Consider the following 23,709-nt stretch of genomic DNA (forward strand, 5'->3'; position numbering starts at 1 on the left):
ACAATGCCTCTTTTGTGAGTACTAAGCAGTCATATCTTCTGAGTAAGGTCAAATAGGAATCTCCTAAGACAATTGGCATTGCAAAAACTGCATTTGAAGCTAATAATGTGCAGAATATTGCTAAAATATTATAATGTGTACTGTACAGTATGGATATGGAAGTTGTATTGCGTTAATTCAAAATATACGACAAACCAATTCCTTTAACATGCATCCATGAACCTTGGATGGCACTCTAATACAGGCAGAATTCATTGTGACACAATTGCTGCAATAAACTACAGTGCCTTTGGAAAGTATTCAGACCCCTTGAATTTTCCCACAGTTTCATACATTACAGATTTATACAAAAATTGCTTAAATTATTCTACAATCTACACACAATACCCTATAATGAAAATAGGTTTTTAGAAAGTTTTGCAAATGTATAAAATAAAATAAAACCGAAATACCTTATTTACATAAGCATTCAGACCCTTTGCTATGAGACTCGAAATTCAGCTCAGGTGCATCCTGTTTCCATTGATCATCCTTGAGATGTTTCTACAACTTGAATGGAGTCCAATTGTGGTATATTAAATTGATTTGGACATGATTTGGAAAGGCACACACCTGTCTATATAAGGTCCCACAGTTGACAGTGCATGTCAGAGCAGAAACCAAGCCATCAGGTTGAAGGAATTGTCAGAGAGCTCCGAGACATGATTGGTCAAAGAGGTGACCAAGAACCCGATGGTCACTCTGACAGAGCTCCAGAGTTCCTCTGTGGAGATGGGAGAACCTTCCAGAAGGAAAACCATCTCTGCAGCACTCCACCAATCAGGCGTTTATGGTAAAGTGGCCAGACGGAAGCCACTCCTCAATAAAAGGCACATGACAGTCCGCTTGGAGTTTGCCAAAAGGCACCTAAGTCTCTCAGACCATGAGAAACAAGATTCTCTGGTCTGATGAAACCAAGATTGAACTCTTTGGCCTGAATGCCAAGGGAACCTGGCACCATCCCTACGGTGAAGCATGGTGGTGGCAGCATCATGCTGTGGGGATGTTTTTCAGCGGCAGGGACTGGAAGACTAGTCAGGATCGAGGGAAAGATGAACAGAGCAAAGTACAGAGAGTTCTTTGATGAAAACCGGCTCCAGAGCGCTCAGGACCTCAGACTGGGTCGAAGGTTCACCTTCCAACAGGACAACGATCCTAAGCACACAGCCAAGACAATGCAGGAGTGGCTTCGGGACAAGTCTCTGAATGTCCTTGACTGGCTCAGCCAGGGCATGGACTTGAAACCGATCAAACATCTCTGGAGAGACCTGAGAATAGCTGTGCAGTGACTCTCCCCATCCAACCTGACAGAGCTTGAGAGGATCTGCAGAGAAGAATGGGAGAAACTCCCTAAATACAGGTTTGCCAAGCTTGTAGCATCACACCCAAGATGACTTGAGGCTGTAATTGCTGCCAAAGGTGCTTCAACAAAGTACTGAGTTAAGGGTCTGAATTTACTTCTGTACATTTGATATTTCTGTTTTTATTTTTAATAAATTAGCAATCCCCCAAAAATAGTTTTTGCTTTGTTATTATGGGTTATTGTGTGTAGATTTATGAGGGGAAAAAAATGTTTTAATCCATTTTAGAATAAGTCAGTAACGTAACAAAATGTGGAAAAAGTCAAGGGGTCTGAATAGTCTCAGAATGCACTGTATGATGCAATGAGTGGATAGATCTAGGAGAAATTTGTCATTACTGGAACTGACCAATGAGTGGATATCTAGCAGAAATATGTCATTACTGGAACTGACCAATGAGTGGATATCTAGCAGAAATATGTCATTACTGGAACTGACCAATGAGTGGATATCTAGCAGAAATATGTCATTACTGGAACTGACCAATGAGTGGATATCTAGCAGAAATATGTCATTACTGGAACTGACCAATGAGTGGATAGATCTAGGGGAAATATGTCATTACTGGAACTGACCAATGAGTGGATATCTAGCAGAAATATGTCAGTACTGGAACTGACCAATGAGTGGATATCTAGGAGAAATATGTCATTAGTGGAACTGACCAATGAGTGGATATCTAGCAGAAATATGTTATTACTGGAACTGACCAATGAGTGGATATCTAGGAGAAATATGTCATTACTGGAACTGACCAATGAGTGGATATCTAGCAGAAATATGTCATTACTGGAACTGACCAATGAGTGGATATCTAGAAGAAATATGTCATTACTGGAACTGCTCTGCCAGTAAAGACATAAAACATTGTTAAGCAGAAACCAAATCAATTGAGTGGCGCTGGTCTTTCATAACAGAACCTCTCAAATGAAAACCTCCATCTTGATAGTACAGTGAAAAATGAACGTTGCCCCTAAAACAGCTTTACTCAAGGTCGTGAGCATAGCCCACCATCACCAGAGTATATTGTTTGCCTGGTGATCAGAAACATGACTAATACACCACCTACACAGAGATGACACAAAAAAAATAACATAAATCTGCCATCTGAAGCACCCAGGGCTTGTGACGAAGCATCATTAATACAATGCTTTGACTGCAAGCCAACACAAAACAAGCTGTTAGTCACAGTTTGTGTGTTGCCCCAGGTAACCCCATGGTCTCTGCAACAACCACAAAAGACGGACCTGTAAAAAAACATCCAGTTTGCCTCTAATTAAAGGGCCTCACCTATTGAGCTCTGTTTTCCTTTCTTTCATTTAACAGACGCCACCCCCCCCCCCCCCCCCCCCCCCCCCCCCCCGTGGCAGAATTCTACATTAATCACTATAACAGAGGCGACACATTGAGGGCCTTCTGAAACCATGCCAAAACACATTCCCTTCATCAGGGGGAAATTAAAGCAGCTTGAAATCCTATCATGTGCCCATTTGAAGCCATCCACCACACAATAATGCCCAATAACTATTCCCAGACCCCTTGCCCCGAGAAGGTGGACTGTGGGTCACGTCCGCACCTCCTCTCACCTAGAAGCAGAACAATGGCCCGGATGCTGTCTGCAAAGACAGACTAGCTGGAGCTTCACCCCACCTTTAAGCAGCAAGGAAGTATCACAAGCAACAATAAGTGCAACTAAATAAAGATTCCTCCCGAAAATGGACTTGGAAACTCCAGGGGTGCAGAACAAGGTGTGTACGGGTGTGAGAAAGAATCACTGTGTGTATAGACCATCAGAGTTCCAGCAAACATTAGCGGGTTCCTCTACCAACAGTGACTGTGGTTTGGGGCTTAAAGGGAACATAAATGTCTTCACTTTTTTCTGCTTAAACTCCTAAAATCCATTTTGACTGCAAAGAAAACGCATTGCATCTGCGAGTGTTTCAAGGCAAAGCAGAATGAGGTCTAGAAATAAAAGCCCTCCAATTTATCATTTCATTTGGACCACAGAATCCCCCAAAAGCTGCTCTACTGTAACTGCATTGTCTTAAACAGACCGCCCCTGTTGCCTGACATTGAAGAGAATGGCCTGCAAATCAACACAAGGGAAAACAAGAGATGGGTTTACACATTCATTCATTTATTCATGAATGATGTATGATCATTTAAGCCACACCAAACTGCTGAAAATGTTGGCACTGTGTAGCATTAGACCCAGAGGCGTTGAGGCTAAACCGAACTCTACACGTTCACCATCACAGATCTGAGGATGATGCTGGTTGGTTGGTTGCCTCCGCCATGCTCGACATTGGTTGATGCTGACAGGCAACAGGAAGTAGTGATGTGATGTCCAACATGGGGACCAGTTGACAGGGAGCATCCTAGACACAGAGCAGGCGTTGGTGGGTTGGCGGCCGGGATGTGTTGTCTTCCGAATGGAAGCCTCAGCACCACCAGACCCAGCCAGAGGGGTCTGGGCAACCAGGATTAGCGCAACACAGCCTGCCACAAACTTGGCTTTGTGCTCATAAATAGCTGCGGCGTTCCCCGGAATTGATTATGACAAAGTGGTCTCTGCATTTTCCCCATGCCCCCCTGATGGTTCCAGCACTGCGTTCTCTCTGTGTTCTCTGATGCCGTGGCAACACGGGTGAGCTGGTTTCACTGAGTTTTTCATTTGATTGGCAGGGATAAATATGCAGACATTCTCTCTCTGCCTAATGGTTGGCATACCTAGTCAATTACATTTTCGGTGAGAGCTAAGATGTTTTTGACAGATCTTGGACAAAAAACCAAACACATCATGTAGGTTTACAAGTCCAGTTTAGTCTGCAGTCTGTGATATTTGTGAAAACTGGAAGCAGATCTTCAGATTAAGTCAGTTTGTCTGATAAGCATGTAGTGTGTTTTCAGTTTACCCGCAGATACACAAATAGAGAACGACAGGAGGGAAACACGCCATGAATGGAGTAAACATTGTGCAATATCTCTTTGAGTTGATTAGTGTTTCCCCACAATGGCATGCCTTTCTGATACAAATACAGACTTCCACACAGGCATTCCATTGTTCCGCTCGTCTGTTTTTCAAAATCTTTCTTTAAAATCCTAATTGAGCTATGTCCATCTCATCTCCCTAATGCGCAACACATGAATGGAAATGAACCATACATAGAATAAGATCTTTGCTGTCGTTTATCTGGAAGAGTATTCAGTCTTGAAATGAGCTGGCTCTAAGGTGTATTTGTCGAACACGTGCATATCATGCTCTGTTTTTCTGCATTCCTTTTAGCTCGTTGTCATTAGTCATTTCCAGCACATTCTATCAAAAGCGACAATGACCTACAATGGCCTAGTATTTAGACAACGCTACAGTGCATTCGGAAAGTAATCAGACCCCTTGACTTTTTTCACATTTTGTTACTTTACAGCTAGTCCGAAATCAACAGATTGGCTCAAACTCATGGTGGAGACTGCATCTTATGAATCAATGATAGCAAAATTACAGGAGAGGAAAGGGAAATGTAGTAAGATATGGTGAGAAGCTAGGGCAAAAGTTAGAAAAAACATGTTTTTATTTTCATTGTTATTTGCTTTTATTTGCTGTTTAATATTCCAACCACTGATATATGGTTGAAAGGTGCTGTCTTGTTTTCTGTCTTGTTGAGTGTTATGTTTTTGTAGTTATTCGTGGTATGTAATGTCATGTTGATCAATTTATAAAAAACTCCATTCATATTTCCCTTGATCCTGACTGGTCTCCCAGTCCCTGCCGATGAAAAATATCCCCATAGCATGATGCTGCCACCACCATGCTTTACTGTAGGGATGGTATTTGCCGGGTGATGAGCGGTGCCTGGTTTCCTCCAGACGTGATGGTTGGCATTCAGGCCAAAGAGTTCAACCTTGGTTTCATCAGACCAGAGAATCTTGTTTCTCATGGTCTGAGAGTCCTTTAGGTGTCTTTTGGCAAACTTCAAGCGGGCTGTCAAGTGCCTTTTTCCTGAGGAGTGGCTTCCGTCTGGCCACTCTACCATTAAGGCCTGATTGGTGGAGTGCTGCAGAGACGGTTGTCCTTCTGGAAGGTTCTCCCGTCTCTACAAAGGAACTCTTGAGCTCTGTCAGTGACCATCTGTTTCTTGGTCACCTCCCTGACCAAGGCCCCTTTCACCCGATTGCTCAGTTCGGCTGGGGGGGCAGCTCTAGGAAGAGTCTTGGTGGTTCCAAATAACTCCTAATTAAGAATGATGGAGGCCACTATGTTCTTAGGGACCTTCAATACTGCAGGAATGTTTTAGTACCCTTCCCCAGATCTGTGCCTCGACACAATCCGGTCTCGGACCTCTACGGACAATTCCTTCGACCTCATGGCTTGGTTTTTGCTCTGACATTCCCTGTCAACTGTAGGACCTTACATTAACAGGTGTGTGCCTTTCCAAATCATGTCCAATCAATTGAATTTACCACAAGTGGACTCCAGTCAAGTTGTAGAAACATCTCAATGATGATCAATGGAAACAGGATGCACCTGAGCACCATTCTGAGTCTCATAGCAAAGGGTCTGAATACTTTTGTAAATAAGTTATTTAAATGTGCAAAAAAAAATTTAAACTGTTTTCGCTTTGTCATTATGAGGTATCCAGGCTGTATCACATTCGGCCGTGATTAGGAGTCCCATAGGGCAGCGCAAAATTGGCCCAGCGTTGTCCGGGTTTGGCCGGGGTAGGCCATCATTGTAAATAAGAATTTGTTCTTAACTGGCTTGCCTATAAAGGTTCAATTTGAAATTTAAAATTGTGCGTACATTGATGAGTAAAATTTTTTTTTTAACAAACAATTTTAGAATAAGGCTGTAACGTAACAAAATGTGGAAAAAGTGAAGGGGTCTGAATACTTTCCGAAATGCACTGTATTTGATGGAATGAAATACTTGTATTACTCCTTGATGACTACAGCCTATGAGTAAGTTGTTTCGCTCACTTAAACAGTGTAGAGTAAGTTTCATCAATCTATAGGTGACTAGGACAGGACCTAGTGGAGGCGCAGCTGCTGATACACATACAGAGCATTGTGCTCTGAGAGGGATGTCTTCAACTTGAAGTTTCCTGTACATGTTTCCTCTATGAAAATCCTTCACGTCTCTTGTAATATCCTGTCCTGTCCTGTAGATGCACAAAATGTTCACTGTAAATCTAATGATAAAACACAGGGAGGGAAAAGGCTGTTTCAACAAGCTAGCAAAACACCCCTTTCCTGTTATCCCCTGAAGAAAATGATTGAAATACTTGAACCTAAGTTGGGCTTCAACAAGCATCCTGTTTGAACTTGAGAGTGCATGTGAAGACGTTACATCCCATCAACAAACTGAGAACCAGTGTCTGTTGCTCTATCGGCCTTACATGGGTCAGTCAGAGCAGCGACTCTAGAAAGACTAGCACAGGGTCATGTTCGAGCACTTCTCCTGCAGCGATGTCCTGGGGTCCATCTCAACAACATCTCTGGACTTATGCAACCAACTAAAACCTTGTGCTTCTCCAACCTCATCTCGAGACGCATTTCTGTTCAACATTGGGATGGTAGCAGAAACGAGATACACAACATTAAAAACACCTGCAACATAATTTAGTTATATTAAACATAGTTTCTCCAACAAAACCTTGCTGACATATAACATGTTCACCAAACATTAGGAACACCTGCTCTTTCCATGACATAAACTGACCAGGTGAATCCAGGTGAAAGCTATGATCCCTTATTGATGTCACTTGTAAAATCCACTTCAATCAGTGTAAACGAAGCCTTGAAACAATTGAGACATGAATTGTACGTGTGTACCATTCAGGGGGTGAATAGGCAAGGCAAAAGATTTAAGTGCCTTTGAACAGGTGGTAGGGGTAGGAACACCGGTTTGAGTGTGTCAAGAACTGCAACTCTGCTAGGGTTTTCAATGCTCAAAAGTTTCCTGTGTGTATCATGAATGGTCCACCAACATAAAGACATCCAGACAACTTGACACAACTGTGGTAAGGATTGGACTCAACATTGGCCAGCATCCCTGTGGAAAGCTTTTGACACCTTGTCCATGCCCCAACAAATTGAGGGTGTTCTAAGGGAAAAAGTGGGTGCAATTCAATATTAGCAAGGTGCTCTTAATGTTTTGAACACTCTGTGTATATACAGTGCCTTCGGAAAGTATTCAGACCCCTTGACTCCACATTGTGTTACATCACAGTACCAGTCAAAAGTTTGGACACACCTACTCATTCAAGGGTTTTTCTTTATTGTTACTATTTTCTACATTGTAGAATAATAGTGAAGACATCAAAACTGTGAAATAACACATATGGGATCATGTAGTAACCAAAAAAGTGTGAAACAAATATATTCTTTAAAGTAGCCACCCTTTGCCTTGATGACAGCTTTGCACATTCTTGGGATTTACCTGGAATGCTTTTCCAACAGTCTTGAAGAGGTTTCCACATATGCTGAGCACTTGTTGGCTGCTTTTCCTTCACTCTGCGGTCACGATGGGAACCACACATGCGGAGATCATCCGTTCACCTACTTTGCATCAAAAAAAGACATGGTGGTTGGAACCAAAAATCAAAAAATTGGATTCATCAAACCAAAGCACAGATTTCCACCCGTCTAATGTCCATTGCTCGTGTTTCTTCGCCCAAGCAAGTCTCTTCTTCTTATTGGTGTCCTTCAGTAGTTGTTTCTTTGCAACAATTCGACGATGAAGGCCTGATTCACGCAGTCTCTTCTGAACAGTTGATATTGAGATGTGATTGTTACTTGAACTCTGTGAAGCATTTATTTGGGCTGCAATTTCTGAGTCTGGTAACTCTGATTAACTTATCCTCTGCAACAGAGGGTCTTCCTTTCCTGTGGCAGTCCTCGTGAGAGCCAGTTTCATCACAGTGCTTGATGGTTTTTGTGACTGAACTTGAAGAAACTTTCAAGTTCTTGAAATGTTCCATATTGACTGAGCTTCATGTCTTAAAGTAGTGAAGGACTTTTAATTTCTCTTCACTTATTTGAGCTGTTCTTACCATAATATGGACTTGGTCTTTTACCAAATAGGGCTATCTTCTGTATATTACTCCTACCTTGTCAAAACACAACTGACTGGCTAAAACACATTAAAAAGGAAAGAAATTCCACTATTTAACTTTTAACAAGGCGTGTGAGTTAATTGAAATGCATTCCAGGTAACTACCACATGAAACTTGTTGAGAGAATGCCAAGAGTGTGCAAAGCTGTCATCAAGGCAAAGGGTGGCTACTTTCAAGAATCTCAAATATAAAATATATTTTGATTTGTTTAACACTATTTTGGTAACTACATGATTCCATGTGTTATTTCATGGTTTTGATGTCTTCATTATTATTCTACAATGTAGAAAATAGATAATAATAAGAAAAATCCTGGAATGAGTAGGTGTGTCCAACATTTAGACAGGTACTGTATATATATATATATAGAGAGAGAGAGAGAGAGAGAGAGAGAGAGAGAGAGAGAGAGAGAGAGAGAGAGAGAGAGAGAGAGAGAGAGAGAGAGAGAGAGAGAGAGAGAGAGAGAGAGAATATGGATTCATTGGACTTATGGAAGTGTTGGAATTTTGAGACTACATTACCATATATGTTAAATTTCCATCGTGATTTGGGGTTTACAGAGACAGAGGAATTTATGTGCAAAGAGGGGTTCACTCTGTCACCAGCAGAGGGCAATCACTGACAAGCAGTTGTCACAGGGAGCTGCACAAAATACACTGTTCTGTAATTAATACCTTTGTATGAAGATTATATTTACACATATTTATAACTAAATCCACACATAAAAACATACATAAAAGTGCCCCAAAAATATAGAAGTAACTCCAACACATCCTGTGGTTACGCATTGTACAAACCTATGGAATGCACTTATCAAGGTACATACAGAGGGATATCAGCTGATGAGTTGGATTCAGTAGGGGATTTTTTAAAATTCTTTATTTAATGTAATGAATATTATTTTTGCTGTTCTGTTCTGGGAGGACTTGTACATCATATAGGCCTACTGTAAAGCAATTATTTGACTTGTAATATAAATTCAGCACTTTGGAACTGTAAATGGCTCTCGATAAGTACCTTTGCTGAAGGCATCAATCAGTGTCTTGTGCACAAGTTGCCAAACATACTCCATGGTGGACAGTATCTCATTCTCTGGTAGATGGTGCCCTCTTGAGGGGACTACATGACAGTTGTTAGGGATGGATTTCACCTCTGATTGCCCACTGATGGGAGTTCTGTATCCATCCACAAGGGAGCAGTGGTCATCAATTATCTCAGCAAAAATATCCTTACACCAAGGCCTGAGGAAATAAGCAATTTCTTGCTTACAGTCACTCAATTCACCTGACCTGTATCAATGTATGGTCATTGAGATTCAGATGCCAAACAGATCTCTATTTGTTTCCACACTTTGCATGCTTTGAACAGAAAAAAGCACCAGGAGGACAAATATAGGGCAGCAGGGATGATGCAATAAATATATTTTTTTTAAGGTTAGGGAAATGTGCCACTTTTAAAGATGTCAATATAAATTAATGTATTGTGGCTGTTTGTAATTTTGTCTTGCCTTTTACTAATTATTTGTATTTATTTTTGATTGAACCTTTATTTAACTAGACAAGTTACACGTGTTGTTGTTTTGTACCATCGAGGACCGCTTTGGAAACAAGACGTGTTTTAATTAATATTTGGAAGTGATATCCACTGGGTCCACATTGTATATTTTGTTGTATATGTCTGTTACCAAAATAAATTCAATTCAATTCAACCTTAATCTCCATCAGGGTTATTTGATGCTAGCCGATTCCTACTGCCTCTTGTGAAAACACGTATCAGTCACCAAATATAAAAACAACAAATTATTTCAAAGATATACATATTTGTAAGCCTAGTAGGCCAATGTACATGTGTTATTAGTAGGCCTGGGACTAGGCATATGTTTGACAATTGTAATTCGATTTGTGTTGATTTGTTTTATGGTAGATATTGCAATTAATTTGAGATGTATTACGGAATCTCTTCTGCAAAAGAGGGATAGATAACAACCAAGATCATGCCAACTATAATGGCACGCACGGGAGCAAGACCACGTTGTCGTTGAGCGGGTGTCATAGGTGACACTTCAGGTTCCTTTAAACCGGAATTAGCTGCGAAGTGCGACCTTGAAGTGTTGAAGTGCGAATTAGAAGGAATGTGAATAGTTGGCCTTGTTGCAGGAGAAAATATCATCATACTTAGCTGTACCTCCTTTGTAAGTGAATAGCTTTAACAAATACGATCGGCTTCTGAAGGCGTGAAACGTGGCTGCGGACATGGGATGGGATACGTTGCGTGGGAGACGTTGCGTTCGCAAAGACATTCAACGAAAGGAGAGGAGTGTGACCATGCACGCTCTGACAGCGCTGTAAATGTTTAATGCTATCTTTTATTATTCTCTGACACATAACAAAATGAAAATAACACAATCAAGAGGCTGACATCCACAATTACACTTTATATCATTAGTAGCCTACAATTCTAGCGTATAATATAGCACAGTAATAGCCCTGTATTAAAATTAGGCTCAGGCTATCACATCTTACTTTCTAAGGAATAATGTTTGCAGCTTCAGAGTAGGCTTAAATAAATACAAATGTTGAAAATTGAACATGTATTTCAAGCACACTTCAATTATACATAGGCCCAAGAGATAGGTGTAAGGCCCAACGTCATCAGGAGCATATTAATTTAAGCATATTGTTTGTTGGTGAAGTTGCAGTTCAATTTCGCAATTATATTTTGATGCATGCCGATAATATTTCAGAGTTGAAGTGCAGGGTTTGCTCTATTTGGGGTGATAGGTTAAAAAAAAATGCGCTAGGGGACAGTGGGTTTGGCAGCATTATTGACTCTTCTTTTGAATGCAAATCATCAGGGTTTGAAGACTCATCTGACGTCAGGAAGGAAGACCATAATATATCTTTAGCACCACCACCTTGTCAACAGCGCCACATTATGTGAGACAGTATCAAGTCAGGAACTAGTTCGCATTTCATTTTGGGGAGCACCATTGGACTATACACATCAGAACCATAGCAAGAGGATTGTTTTTTAGATTTACAGAAGGAGTCGCCCGGAAACTATGTCGACTTGAATGTCACTTTTGTAACTTTTTTTTCAAATCATGTATGTGGGATACCTCTTGGATAAAGAAGGCAGCATGTATCACCAAGGACCTGTAAGACGATCGGGAATCAACATCCCACCACAGAACTTTGTTTCCACGCCACAATATTCCGACTTTACTGGATACCATCATGTGCCAAACATGGATACTCATACACAGTCTTCGGGGGCTTGGGGAGCTCCTTATGTCGCACCGAGGGAGGACTGGGGCGCCTATAGTCTGGGGCCTCCTAACACTATTCCTACGCCCATGAACAACTCCTCGCCGGGACAAGTTTCATATTGCTCACCTGAATACAATCCCATGCACGCGCCAGGGTCAGCAGTATTGCAACCACCTACAGATAATATTTCTGTTGCTCAACTTTCCCCGGATAGAGAAAGGCGCAATTCTTCTTACCAGTGGATGAACAAAACGGTACAATCATCATCTACGGGTGAGAAAGGTCACAAGCAACTATATTGTGTCAAGACACGCATGCCACTGTTAAAATTATTCGTGCAATGAGCATAGCCTCAACTAATGTCAAACTACATCTTCATATTTACCTAAGAAGAGCCGGACATTTTATGTTTTCTCTTGCATGGAAATGCATAATTGTGCCGGCTCATAAACTTGTGCAACAGGTAGTATTTAGAGAATGGATACAATATAAACATTAAGTGATAAATCTCACTATAAAAACGAATAACCTCATGCATAACACGTAATGTGTACATTTGGGTACATTTTAGGTGATATTCGTAACGAATTGCTAACAATAGCTAATTCTCCTTTAATTTGTAACTGTTCGTGGTCTCAGAACGAATCATTTAATCACATTTTAAATGAGATGTCACCATAATTACACAGTTGCATGTGAAATGTATGAAAATAGATAGTTCAGTTTGGAGTTAGGCTTATTTTGAAACATGTAAGATACAACTTCAAGGCACTAAATTGGAAATTGCACCAGACTCAAAACAGAAGAGAAAATAGAAAAAGTATAGGCACTCGATCGAACGTATCAAATTAATTATGGACAATGCAACTGTAAGCCTCCCATCGCGATAATGGTCTGATAAAGTATGATATCAATTACAACATCTTAGTTATTTTCTGATACAGGCCTATAGCCTTGTGGAGGAAACGATGAACGTGTCAAGAAAGGGCGCCAGGTGCTACTTGTAATGCTAATTTCTCTACTCCCGTCGACTAGATGCGAGGTCTACTTTTCTTGCTACATTGTCTCTGGTTTTGAGGGTTATCAGTCAAATTCAGGCGGCGACCCCTTTCAACACCTCGTTTTACTTTGATATGCACCAAAGTGTCTTCCTCGTCTCCCATTCTTCGAGAGTTATATTGCCGGAAAGGGTGGCGTTTTTCACAGCAAATAAATGTATTTGACAAATATATACAAAGCTTTATAACTGGGCAATAAACCACAACATTTATTAATGTGTAAAAAAATAAATAATTGTAGACTATATTTATCAATTAAGTCATAATATCGTATGAGCCTCAATTAACTCGTAAATTTTGTTTTATAGCCTATTAACTTGTCAAATCACCCCCACCCACATTGAAATATTCAGAAAATACAATTTTATAGCCTAGGTGTATTTTTCTTGTTAGGCAAGCCCATCAAATGTGTTATAAAGTGTTTAATTCTAGGAGGCTATCTCTAGTCCTGTAAAACTTACCAAGCATGACCTAGGCTATAACTATCCATATCAAAATGTTTCAATGTTGTTCTAAACGACTAATATTATTTTCTACCTGCAAAGGTGCTGACGTGTTTATGGTTTATCAACAAGAGCGACCTGATCCAAGCCAGAGAGATGTCTGCCTTGTAACTCCTTTATGTGTCGTGTGTTGCCTCTTAACACATCAATGGAGTTTAGGTAAAATCTCTGAGACTCTTTGTTCTGCAGTTTGTTCAAAAAGGGACATCAAAAGAAGATCAGTGGCTCGATTAGCATAGCTACCAACAAAGCAACACAATCTAGATTAACACGATAGCCACCACTTCGGTTGAAAGCGCCTAAAGACGTGTCATACACATTTAGAGAGTTATTAGATAAACGAAGAATCAAGTTTAATAGGCGTTTTGATAAGTAGCCTGTTGATTATCCTACCTCTCTAGTATTACTTGCTATAAATAGTAAAAAATTACAAGGTGAATTTAAAACAATAATTAACTTTAGAGTTGAAATAGGCTATTGCCCCTGTATTCAGCAATCATTTGAATGCCATGAAATTGCATCGTTGCTTTGCATCATTTTCGTTGTTCAGTGTGACGGCTATTTAAAAATTAGGCACACGAAGCATAGCCTGTTGAATTCTCTGAATTTCTCACAATTTCAGGCAAAACAAGAACGAAGGAGAAATACAGAGTGGTTTACACCGATCACCAGAGACTGGAGCTGGAGAAGGAGTTTCATTTTAATCGTTACATCACTATCCGAAGAAAGTCCGAACTTGCGGGGAACCTGGGCCTTTCAGAACGACAGGTAAAACCAATTAATTGATAGAGCATTAGGACCCTAGACTTGACAAATCAAATGATAAATCAAAGATAAAACGAATGCAATTTTGACAAGTTTTTCCTTTTACATTTACAGGTGAAGATCTGGTTTCAAAATCGCAGAGCCAAGGAGAGGAAATTAATCAAAAAGAAAATGGGGTCTGATGGCAGTGGAGGATCAGTGCACAGTGACCCGGGTTCAGTGAGTCCTCTGCCCGTACCAGGCTCACTCAGTCCGTCGGATATTCACGGCTCTCTCTACCCACCCCCCGGAATGAACAACTTGCCATCTATTAGGAACATACAGCAAGTTACTGTCACTCAGTAGAATCGAATTTAGACCATTCAACACAACTGAGCACTCCAACACGCTGAAAGGACCGTTCCTCAAGACTTGGATTCCAATGGATTATTCAAACGTCCTGAAGAACATGTTGTGGATTAGGAGATTTCGAGAAACAAGATGATTTATAACTGCAACGAAATGCTGGAGGCTCTTGAAATATTGTTTTTATAGAATAGTTCTAATAATAATTCCAAAAAACCCATACAAAATCAACATATGGTTCAGACATGTAATGCTTAAATTGTTTGTTTGTGTCTGAGTTATTGAGATATAAATATACTTTTCTGTAGACTATGTAATGAAGTGTATAAGTGTTTGTAAATAAAATAAAAAACCAGGTACATTTTATTTGAAATTGATCTGGAATGAAAAGGGATATCATTAATTTGGAGCTTTTATAATGGCTTGCCAAACTATGCATTTTCTTCTCCAATTTGATTGCAAAGCACACTTTCGTAACGTTTTTCTACAGGGACAAGTAAATCAGGTTTTAAGTGAGATACGGGTGGAACGTTTGTTTGATGTTCAAAATGTAAATAAAATGTGTTTTAACGTTACCTTTTTCTACTTATTTCATTGACTGGAAAAGGATAGCTCACTTTTGCAAAAATGACCAGACTAAGTGTGCATACTGTTTTCAAACAGACTTCATTGTTTATAGTTTTACCTACTCTCATTATTTGATACCTATAACCGCAAACAAAATTAGATCAGTTTATCAACCTTCTATGTCGTTTCCAAACTATTAGGATGGGATTCTGTCAGCCCAGCATGTGCCAAAGGCAATGTGTAACATTAAATCGGAAGATATTGTCCAATAAATTGCACCAGATAAAGTGCAATTGGCCCAAGCAACTTAATTTAGCCAAAGCAATATACATGCAACTTAGACAGTTACTTTTTGTAAAGGACTCTAGTGTCAAGTTTTAGATTTTTGTAGACTATACCTACTATGCTCGTCCAAGTACAGCAACTGACAACTGTCAAACTGTCTTCTCAATTCATGTTGACCTTTGAGCCATTATGATGTAATATAGACTCTACCCACTGGGCACAGACGTCAGTTCTAGGTCTATTCCACGTTGGTTCAACATAATTTTATTGAAATGACAGGGAAACAACGTTGATTCAACCAGTGTGTTCTGGGTGTCTGGTATATGGGCTGGGATGGGATGCATAGTGTAGTATGGATAGATTACAATCATGAACCTGTAAAAAGGTTACCCAAGACTGTCATTAAACATTAACATCCTCATAACATAGCCGAGGCCTATTCCAAAAACTTGCAAGAGATCTGTATAGAAGTGCTGCACAACCTCAACAAACCTGTTGGACAGAGGTCAATTTACTTGTCCAAAAGACAAAACCAGTATTTTACCGGCTACTGTCTAGGCATTATGGTTTTTCTTCACAAAACACAACGCCTTTATAAATTGGTAAGAAGGTGTTGGAGACACTTTAGCCTAGGCCAAAATGCAAAATGAGAAGTTGTATAAACTAATTGTGGACTATTGTTGTATGGCACTTGGATGATGACTTGTATGCCCTAATTTTTCATAGAATATGGGCAAATTAACCCTCAGTAAGATGATAAATATGTAGGTTACATGGGTAATAATAGGTTTCCATGAAATGCTATAAACAAGTGAGTGTGTAGCCTACAGTTATAGTTGTGCAATTATTAGCTAGTTTGGGAAGCCTATTTGATCGTATTCTTCCAAATAATAAGCTTATGTGATATGACATGATATCCCTCACTTTTGGACACAGATTTACAGAATTCCAATTGAGTGCTTCCGAGGATGTTTGTGGTCGTGTGATGCTTCGTTCAAACAACGAGGAACTGGGATTTCGGAAATCTCCGACTTCAATGCGTTCATGACTACTGGGAACTCGGAAAAAAAATGAGCTTCGACTGGGAAAAAAGTGTTTTAAACGGTCATCCAACTCTGAATTCCAAATCGGAAAGTCGGAGCTCTATAAAGATGCCCGAGTTTCCGAATGGGAATTCAGAGTTGGATGACGGTTCATGATTTGAGCTAGTCCCCCCCACCCGCCGAGCTCCTAGTTGCCTTGAAGGCATATCTTGTTGACGTCATGCTGGCAGTTAAGAAGACGTCATGAGCGTCTTACTACCTAACATGGCGGACTTTGATACAATCTATGAGTTGGACGAGGACGATGAACGTGTAGTGAGTGAAGAACACCTTGTTAGATATTGCTCAGAACCTGTGATTATGCGAGGGGCCGGGCACATCACAGTGTAAGCAATTCAAAGCTACTGTTAACGCTGCCATTATAATCCGCTACTAGCTAACGCTAGCCTGCTAAAAACAATGCCTGCTGTGAAATACAACTTACTAGCTAGGCCGTGGCAATAACAGTCAGTTAGCTGTCTGGTCCTATCGTAGGACGTAACGTTAACTGTTACGTTTGCCTTAATTGACGAGGCTAGGGTTATCTATTGCGTACCTGCTATTCCTGCTTTATAGTTTACTAGCTAGTTCGCTACCTAACGTTACGTACACTGGGTTTCTGCAAATTAGCCTGAAATGAGAAAGCATCTGCTTTAACAAAAATGACAAGCCAGCAAACGAACATTAATTGCACAACATTCAATAAGTAGCTATAGCTAACCACTGTAGTGAATACTTTGCCAGCAGCTGGCTTATTCAAATGGTGGTGAATCAAGCATATTATTTCCAACAAGCTTGCTAGCTACCATCCATAGCCTAACATTCTGTTTACTGTTTTATAGTTCCCTGCTTACCAGCAATGGACACAACACCAATTACCTTGCCAAATGATGACATAATAGTTACGTATACTTCCTCTAGTGTCTACAACTGCATTATGCATATGATGTATCCTTGTCATCCTACAGAATTGTCTCGACAGGGGAAGCTATTCACATAATGAAACAAATTACAGGTCATTCAGGACATTAAGTTGTTTATTTCTGCTGTCTGTAGACTATGTCAAGTTTTAGGCTCAAGGTCTACATTTTATAGGTATTTATTTGTTGACAGTACAAAGTGTCTAATTCCATCCCCATAAAAAAAGCATTGCTAGGTTTCCCTTGTGACAGCCCACGGTCATAGTACTTTATACATGTTCAGTGGAAAGTTTTTCATTTCTTTACCATTTTGTATTTCTCTTTTTGACAGGTTTGGATTGAGCAACAAATTTGACACTGAGTTTCCCTCAGTTCTCACGGGAAAGGTACAGTAGCCAAATTAATTTGTGTCTTCGTCTTGTGCTAGGCTTTCCAACTTATTTAAACTGGGCTGTGAATCAAGCAATTTAAGCTATTATGGTGGCTCTATTGTTCTATTTCCCCTTTGACAAATCAGACCATTCCTGAATTACCTCTTTCAAGTCTCTTGAGTGGCTTCTATCTGATGCTGATGCATTTCAAGCAACACACCACTGTGCGTCCAAAGCTGAAGTGAAACTCTGTCAATGAGTAAGCTGTCTTTGGAGCCCAGTTGGTCGGGGGCCCAGTGTTCGGGAGGACACAGCTCCAGGTGATAAAATAATGAAATAAAGACTGTGCCATACACAAGAAAGGGCAGCTTCCTGGGTCAGACACTGCAACACAAAAAGGCTGAAGGGGTAAGAGCAGGCTGAGGGAAGTGCAGGGCAATAAAATGTCCCTCCAGTATTGTGACGTGATGGAAGAGGTCACAATTATGATGATTGAAGGGTGCAGATCAGTAGGCCCTTATTCTAAGGCCTTTCGCTCTTTGCAAAGAGACCTTTGCATCCTGTCATAAAATATTACGACCCCGGTTTTATGGCGTACAGACCCAGAGAGGAATGAGCATCCATTCATGTTGTTTGGACGGCCGCTGCCACAGGCACTAAGCTTATCTCACTCTTTAGTTCCTCTCTGCCGTGAATAGACAAGCTTGGTTAGCAAGTTACAGCCGTACTAGTGAGAGATCTCATCTGATCTCTGGAAAGCATCTCCAAATATCTAGGCTACCTGTTTGTTTTCTAAGGCTCTTTGATTCTACAGACCACAGACCACAGTACAGGTTTTTCTTGAAACAAGTGGTGCCATTTTACACTTCAGTCAGTACATTAGACTAGCGCAAAGGAATGGTTGCCATTCTCCAACTTTCCCTTTGGGTTTCTTTTTGCTTACTGCTTCAGATAAACTATTTTAAGCGCAAAATAATTGAAAATGAAGAATTTGATTTGTCTCCGAGAATTACCAATAATAAAATTAAAAGCTATATAAATTACAACCACATTCTTTCCTCTGTCTGACTCTTCCTGTCCATTTCATCCTCCCTTCTTCTCCCCCTTCTTTTCCAGGTGGCTCCAGAGGAGTTTAAAACCAGCATCAGCAGAGTGAACACTTGCTTGAAGAAGACGTTGCCTGTCAATGGGAAGTGGCTTCTTTGCGGCTGCCTGTGCTGTTGCTGTACGGTGGGCTTCAGTCTGTGGCCCGTTATATGCCTCAACAAGAGAGTAAGTCTCAGTCTTCCCTCGCGTCATGTGTGCTGCACAGTCCTACTCTCTCTCTAAATCAGCACATCCACTTATTACTCATGGACTAGTTTAGCAATCAGCCGTATTGGTCTTAAGCAGGCAACCTGTGTGGAATTAGGGTTTGTGTGTAGAAATGACACATCACACCGCTGAAGGGTACATCACTGAAAGGTGGTGCCCCAACCCAGTGTTATTGACAACAAAGTGGAAATTACGAGCTGGTAAAAGTAGAAGTTCAGTCTATGAACAGCTCTTTGTCATAATACTGAGGTTGTTGTCAATTGTAAAAGAGTGTGAAGTTGAGGTTAATACTAGAAGATATTGCATGTGCTCCTTTCCCAACAGGCGAGAAGATCTATTCAGAAGTTGTTAGAATGGGAAAACAACCAGTTATATCACAAGGTAAGAACAAATTGCATATTAGCACCTGTCTGAAAGACCAAGTTATGTCAGTTGTGAAGGGTTGAGTGATGTTAAAGTAGCAGGTTTCTGATGGATAATGGTCTTTAACTCATTATGTCAACTTTAACCCTTAAAACGAATTTCCCTCAAAGCTATTTCCATCTGACATAGTGGACAGAGGCTGACCAGACCTAAAGATCAGCAGTAAAAGGCATGTTAATTTAGTTTTGTCATGGAACAATGAGTGACAGCTAGTAACTGAGCAGAAGAATGAAGGAAGCTCTTCAGGGTGTCTGGCCACTACCTGACCCCAGCCAGACATGGTTTGAAGCGATCCTAAATTCCCCTCACACTCAGATTTGCTAACCAGACGGGATGTGGGTGGGTGGGTGTGTGTGCGCACAGTGTTGTCTGTCCTCACTTTCACCTCTTCTCTTTAGCTGGGCCTGCACTGGAAGCTCAGCAAAAGGAAATGTGAAAGCAGCAATATGATGGAATACGTGAGTGTAACACATTTATGCTCCCTTAAAACAGAATATGATTCTTGCCAACTTATTGAGTATTACAAACTCAAATCGCAACAGTCAAAATATATTGGCATGAATGTATTATAGAAGAGTGCCCACTGGAAATATTCAATGCTGAAAGAAGTGTTAAATGAAATGAACTTTCCCCTCCACAGGTAATTCTTATAGAATTCTTACCCAAATATCCTATATTCCGACCAGACTGAGCTGAGGAGGCTGTTGGGAGACCTGCAGTGTGGCCCTTGACTCCTATCCTTAGTGCCTTGTATAAATGTTGGAATGAGGGTCTGCACCTGTGTCTTGGGGTGTCCCTTACATCTCCCGGTACCTTGTACATTAGAAATTGCAACACTGTCACTTTGCTTTAGAGCAGATTTTGCACATTTCCTGATGAAGTAGAACAATGCTCTCTTTGTTGCACACTAATACTTTGCTTTTGTTACATATATGACAACAAGTGATTGAAAAAATAACACTGTTGAAAAGTGCATTTAGCCCAAAGAGCCATCATCAATTGAGTCCATGTATCATATCATTATTGCTTTGGAAAAACATGTGACACCTCCTAGAGCAGGGGTGTCAAACCTACGACCTGTGGGCCGGAGCATTTTTACAACGTTGTTGTAATTATAATTTTTGGACATTTGAAATTAGGAAAAACAAATGGAAACTGCAGTAAAGATAATAGACCTACATATATAGTCTCTTCACTCTGTCCAGCTTTCTAGCAGTTATCGAGACGAAAGCTAGACAGTCCGGGAGCATTGAAACAATTTTTTGCCGATTTTGATGGCGAGGAAGACCGAATGCGGCCCGCGGGGCAAAATGAATTTGACACCACTTATCCTAGAGCATCCTTGCCTTATGTAAAACAAACAATTTTATTTATAAGACAGGAGGAGACAAACATTTTGTAGCTCAGCAAGTTCAAATGTTGGTTATTTCCCTCAAATCAATTGGTCTCTGTGACAAAAAGTAGATGGGATGCTTGGATTTGCCAAACATACGGTGTAAGTTTGCGTCATGTTTTTTTCTCTCTCTCATTTCAGAAATGACCCTTTTTACAGGGAACTTAAAAAATAAACAACCTGTAAATATGTTAGTATAAACTGTAGGCCTACAGTGGTATGCTGTTTACATTGTTATTTAGATCTTTGATTTGTTTTGCCAAGATAATGCTATACCATAGTTTTGTTTATGAAAGATGTCTCTTTCCAGTTTATATGGACCTGTTTACTTAGTAAGCCATATCATTTACAATGTATGTGATGCCAGAGGTAGGATTGAAAATTGCACTTGAGCTTATCAAAATGTCAGGATTTCAGAGAATGATTTCAAACTGAGGTTTTTAATCATTTTACAATGACACTAGTGATGCATGTTATTTGTGACTTTGCCAACTAAAAATAGTGTCATCCATTTCAATGTGAGATGGCTACTTGTCTTTATGATGTACTGTTGGAAACAGACTCCAACTTGGCACCTCCATGTCTCTTGTTTTTTTGCCAAACTTTTTATTGCAGCTTTGTCTTTGTTCCTTTTTATAGTTTTTATTTTCCTATACTGTGTTTTGTCTTTCTGTTAGTTGTTAAAAACCATGTGCAACCTACAGTACATTACATATTGAGATAAACGTTTCCTTTGTTTTTCATTTTGTACAGAGTTGTCTCATTCACTTGTAGCTGAGAGTTTTGCTGCATTATAGTGCCTCTGGAATGGTAGATGAACCGCAGTCAGAGAAGTGGTGTGGTTGTGAAGACTGACATCTGCTCACTTGTATTGTGGAGAGCCCTGGCCCTCTTCCCACTATTGGCCCTGTTACAGAGTACTTGTAAATGTTTGTCATGACAACTCAATCCCTATGGAAAGCTAAAATATATGGTTGATTTTGAATCTTCGAGTCTTCAAGTTTGTCCAACTGAAAACCACAAGCTGACATTAACTGTTGACATACTTACCTTATTGCCATATGGTGAATTACTCTGCATCATCTAAGTTCTACAGATCATCTTAATTTGCATGTGGTAATGTACTTTGGCCAGAGCCTGCTCCTGATACCTGGCTATTTGACAACACACAACAAGGTGTTGAATCGTTAACTTAACAAGATGGCCTGTAATTACTTGACACATTTGTAAAACTCTGGAATACAATTACCATAAATAGCTAGCACTTTCACAACATGGAACTGTGGCCCCTAAGTTTGGGGCCAAAATCAAATAGGTTGCTATATCACAAACCCCCATACATACACTGGAGTGGTGGGCTTCACTGTAATGAGTAGAGGGTTGTTTTATAGACCCCTTTGTTCTTGGATTTATTGTCCCATTGGAGTTGGGATGTGGAAAGGTCTAAAGCAGGGGTACTCAACTCTTTCCGTACGAGGTCCGGAGCCTGCTGGTTCTCTGTTCTACTTGATAATTAATTGCACACACCTGGTGTCTCAGGTCTAAATCAGTCCCTGGTTAGAGGGGAACAATAAAAACATGCTGTGGAACTGGCTTCCAGGTCCAGAGTTGAGTTTGAGGGGTCTTGAGGATCAAGGGAAGTTGCCTTTCTTCACTTCACCTACTGTATCAAGCACCAATCTAATGGAGTACCACACTTTGGGTTGTGTGACCTCTAGTGCCCTTTCCAAAAGCCTAACATTACCACCAGAGATCATATACAACCAATTGGGGGGGATTTCGTTCAGGCAGTTTGTGACAATTCAGAGATATGGAGATGGGTGGCTGGTTCTCTTCCTCTGTCCTCCAGAGGGCAGATTGACACACTATGAGAGGAGATGAGGTATGAGTGTGTAGCAGTGCACCGCAGGTCTAACCCTTTTGTATTCATGTCACGTCTCGGCTAAATTGTCTCATTGAATCAAATCTGACCCTTAAAGCTACATTTCCAAATGTCCTGATCGCGGTATGAGAAGAAGAAACCAGGACCAATATTCCCCCACCCAAACATGATTTAAATGCTTTGAAAGTATCATATATGGAGTGTTGAAGTTAATTGAGTGTACTTGCAATCACATCATTATGTAACAAATGCATCACATTACTTATGGGAAATCTTCCCATTCTAAATCCTCTAACACGGCAGCATAATGTGTTTAAATCATTTTTACTATTATGATAACACACTAGTAGGAGTAGCAACACCAACGAACAAATGGTAATTCAGGATGTTCTTAAATGGAGGCCACAGATGCTCAAATACCAGGTCATTAACCCTTTAAAAATAATTTACTGAAGTGATATGATTCATAATTTAGCTCAATGTAATTTCCCTTCGTTTAAATTGACTAACACCCAGGTGACACTGGATTTCGAGTCCTCAAATGTATGACATACTAAAAGGATGTGAGTAGCTAATAATTGTCTTTATAGACCCCTCCCCCGACTACAGTTAGCTACTGGAGGGAATGCTCAAGGTTCTTGTATATTTGTAATGAGTGACTTTCAAGGCGGTAACACCAATGACTTAAAAAGACAGACATACTAATAATTAAAACTATATATTAATAGCCTTATGTTTTTATTGATCTACACAATATTAAATACTTGCATTATGTTTTATCATTGAAAAACAGTTCAATATAATCAAACTTATATAAATAACTAGAACTTTTGTCATTTTAAAGTGTTCTTCATGGTTGAAAAGACAAAGGGCGCAATAGCCCGAGATGTACTCTTAAGGAGCCTACCGTTGCTCCTCAAGGACCTTCTAGGTTATTTTCAGAGGTAGACTGGCTTTGGCAGCCAAAACTAAATCTGAACGTGACTCGATTACACACAGGTGTTCCGAGCATGCTAGATC

The 23,709-nt window shown here is 40.2% G+C and overlaps 2 protein-coding genes across 3 annotated transcripts; both read left to right on the plus strand.

Annotated features, from left to right (window-relative positions):
• Positions 1-11,538: 11,538 nt before the first annotated feature.
• On the plus strand, positions 11,539-15,027 carry cdx1 (caudal-type homeobox protein 1; the record flags this gene model as incomplete). Its single annotated transcript, NM_001124632.1, is given in 5 exon segments — positions 11,539-11,628; positions 11,630-11,633; positions 11,635-12,054; positions 13,965-14,110; positions 14,222-15,027. Coding segments are annotated over 5 exon segments (810 nt in total). The 3' UTR covers positions 14,453-15,027.
• A 1,509-nt stretch (positions 15,028-16,536) lies between these two features.
• LOC110504968 (cysteine-rich hydrophobic domain-containing protein 1) lies at positions 16,537-21,792 on the plus strand. Of its 2 annotated transcripts, XM_021583882.3 has the most exons (6): positions 16,537-16,733; positions 17,638-17,692; positions 18,794-18,949; positions 19,316-19,372; positions 19,813-19,872; positions 20,055-21,792. In XM_021583882.3, exons 1-6 carry the CDS (start codon positions 16,591-16,593, stop codon positions 20,103-20,105), a joined length of 522 nt encoding a protein of 173 aa, XP_021439557.2. In that variant the 5' UTR covers positions 16,537-16,590; the 3' UTR covers positions 20,106-21,792. The 2 variants fall into 2 exon arrangements, with proteins under 2 accessions (XP_021439557.2, XP_021439558.2); XM_021583883.3 differs by lacking the exons at positions 19,813-19,872; positions 20,055-21,792 and adding an exon at positions 19,525-19,670 and having other exon boundaries at positions 16,568-16,733.
• The last annotated feature ends 1,917 nt before the right edge of the window (positions 21,793-23,709 follow it).

The sequence above is a fragment of the Oncorhynchus mykiss genome, chromosome 25, assembly GCF_057628025.1.
Source record: "Oncorhynchus mykiss isolate SJ-2025 chromosome 25, ASM5762802v1, whole genome shotgun sequence".
Lineage (NCBI taxonomy): Eukaryota > Metazoa > Chordata > Actinopteri > Salmoniformes > Salmonidae > Oncorhynchus > Oncorhynchus mykiss.

What these genes read in the sequence shown, in the direction of transcription:
- LOC110504968 (XM_021583882.3), top strand. Translation starts at nt 16,591, where the DNA reads ATGAGCGTCTTACTACCTAACATGGCGGACTTTGATACAATCTATGAG. An exon ending in GGGGCCGGGCACATCACAGT is followed by an intron (nt 16,734 to 17,637) that starts GTAAGCAATTCA and finishes TCTTTTTGACAG; the next exon opens with GTTTGGATTGAGCAACAAAT. An exon ending in CCTCAGTTCTCACGGGAAAG is followed by an intron (nt 17,693 to 18,793) that starts GTACAGTAGCCA and finishes CTTCTTTTCCAG; the next exon opens with GTGGCTCCAGAGGAGTTTAA.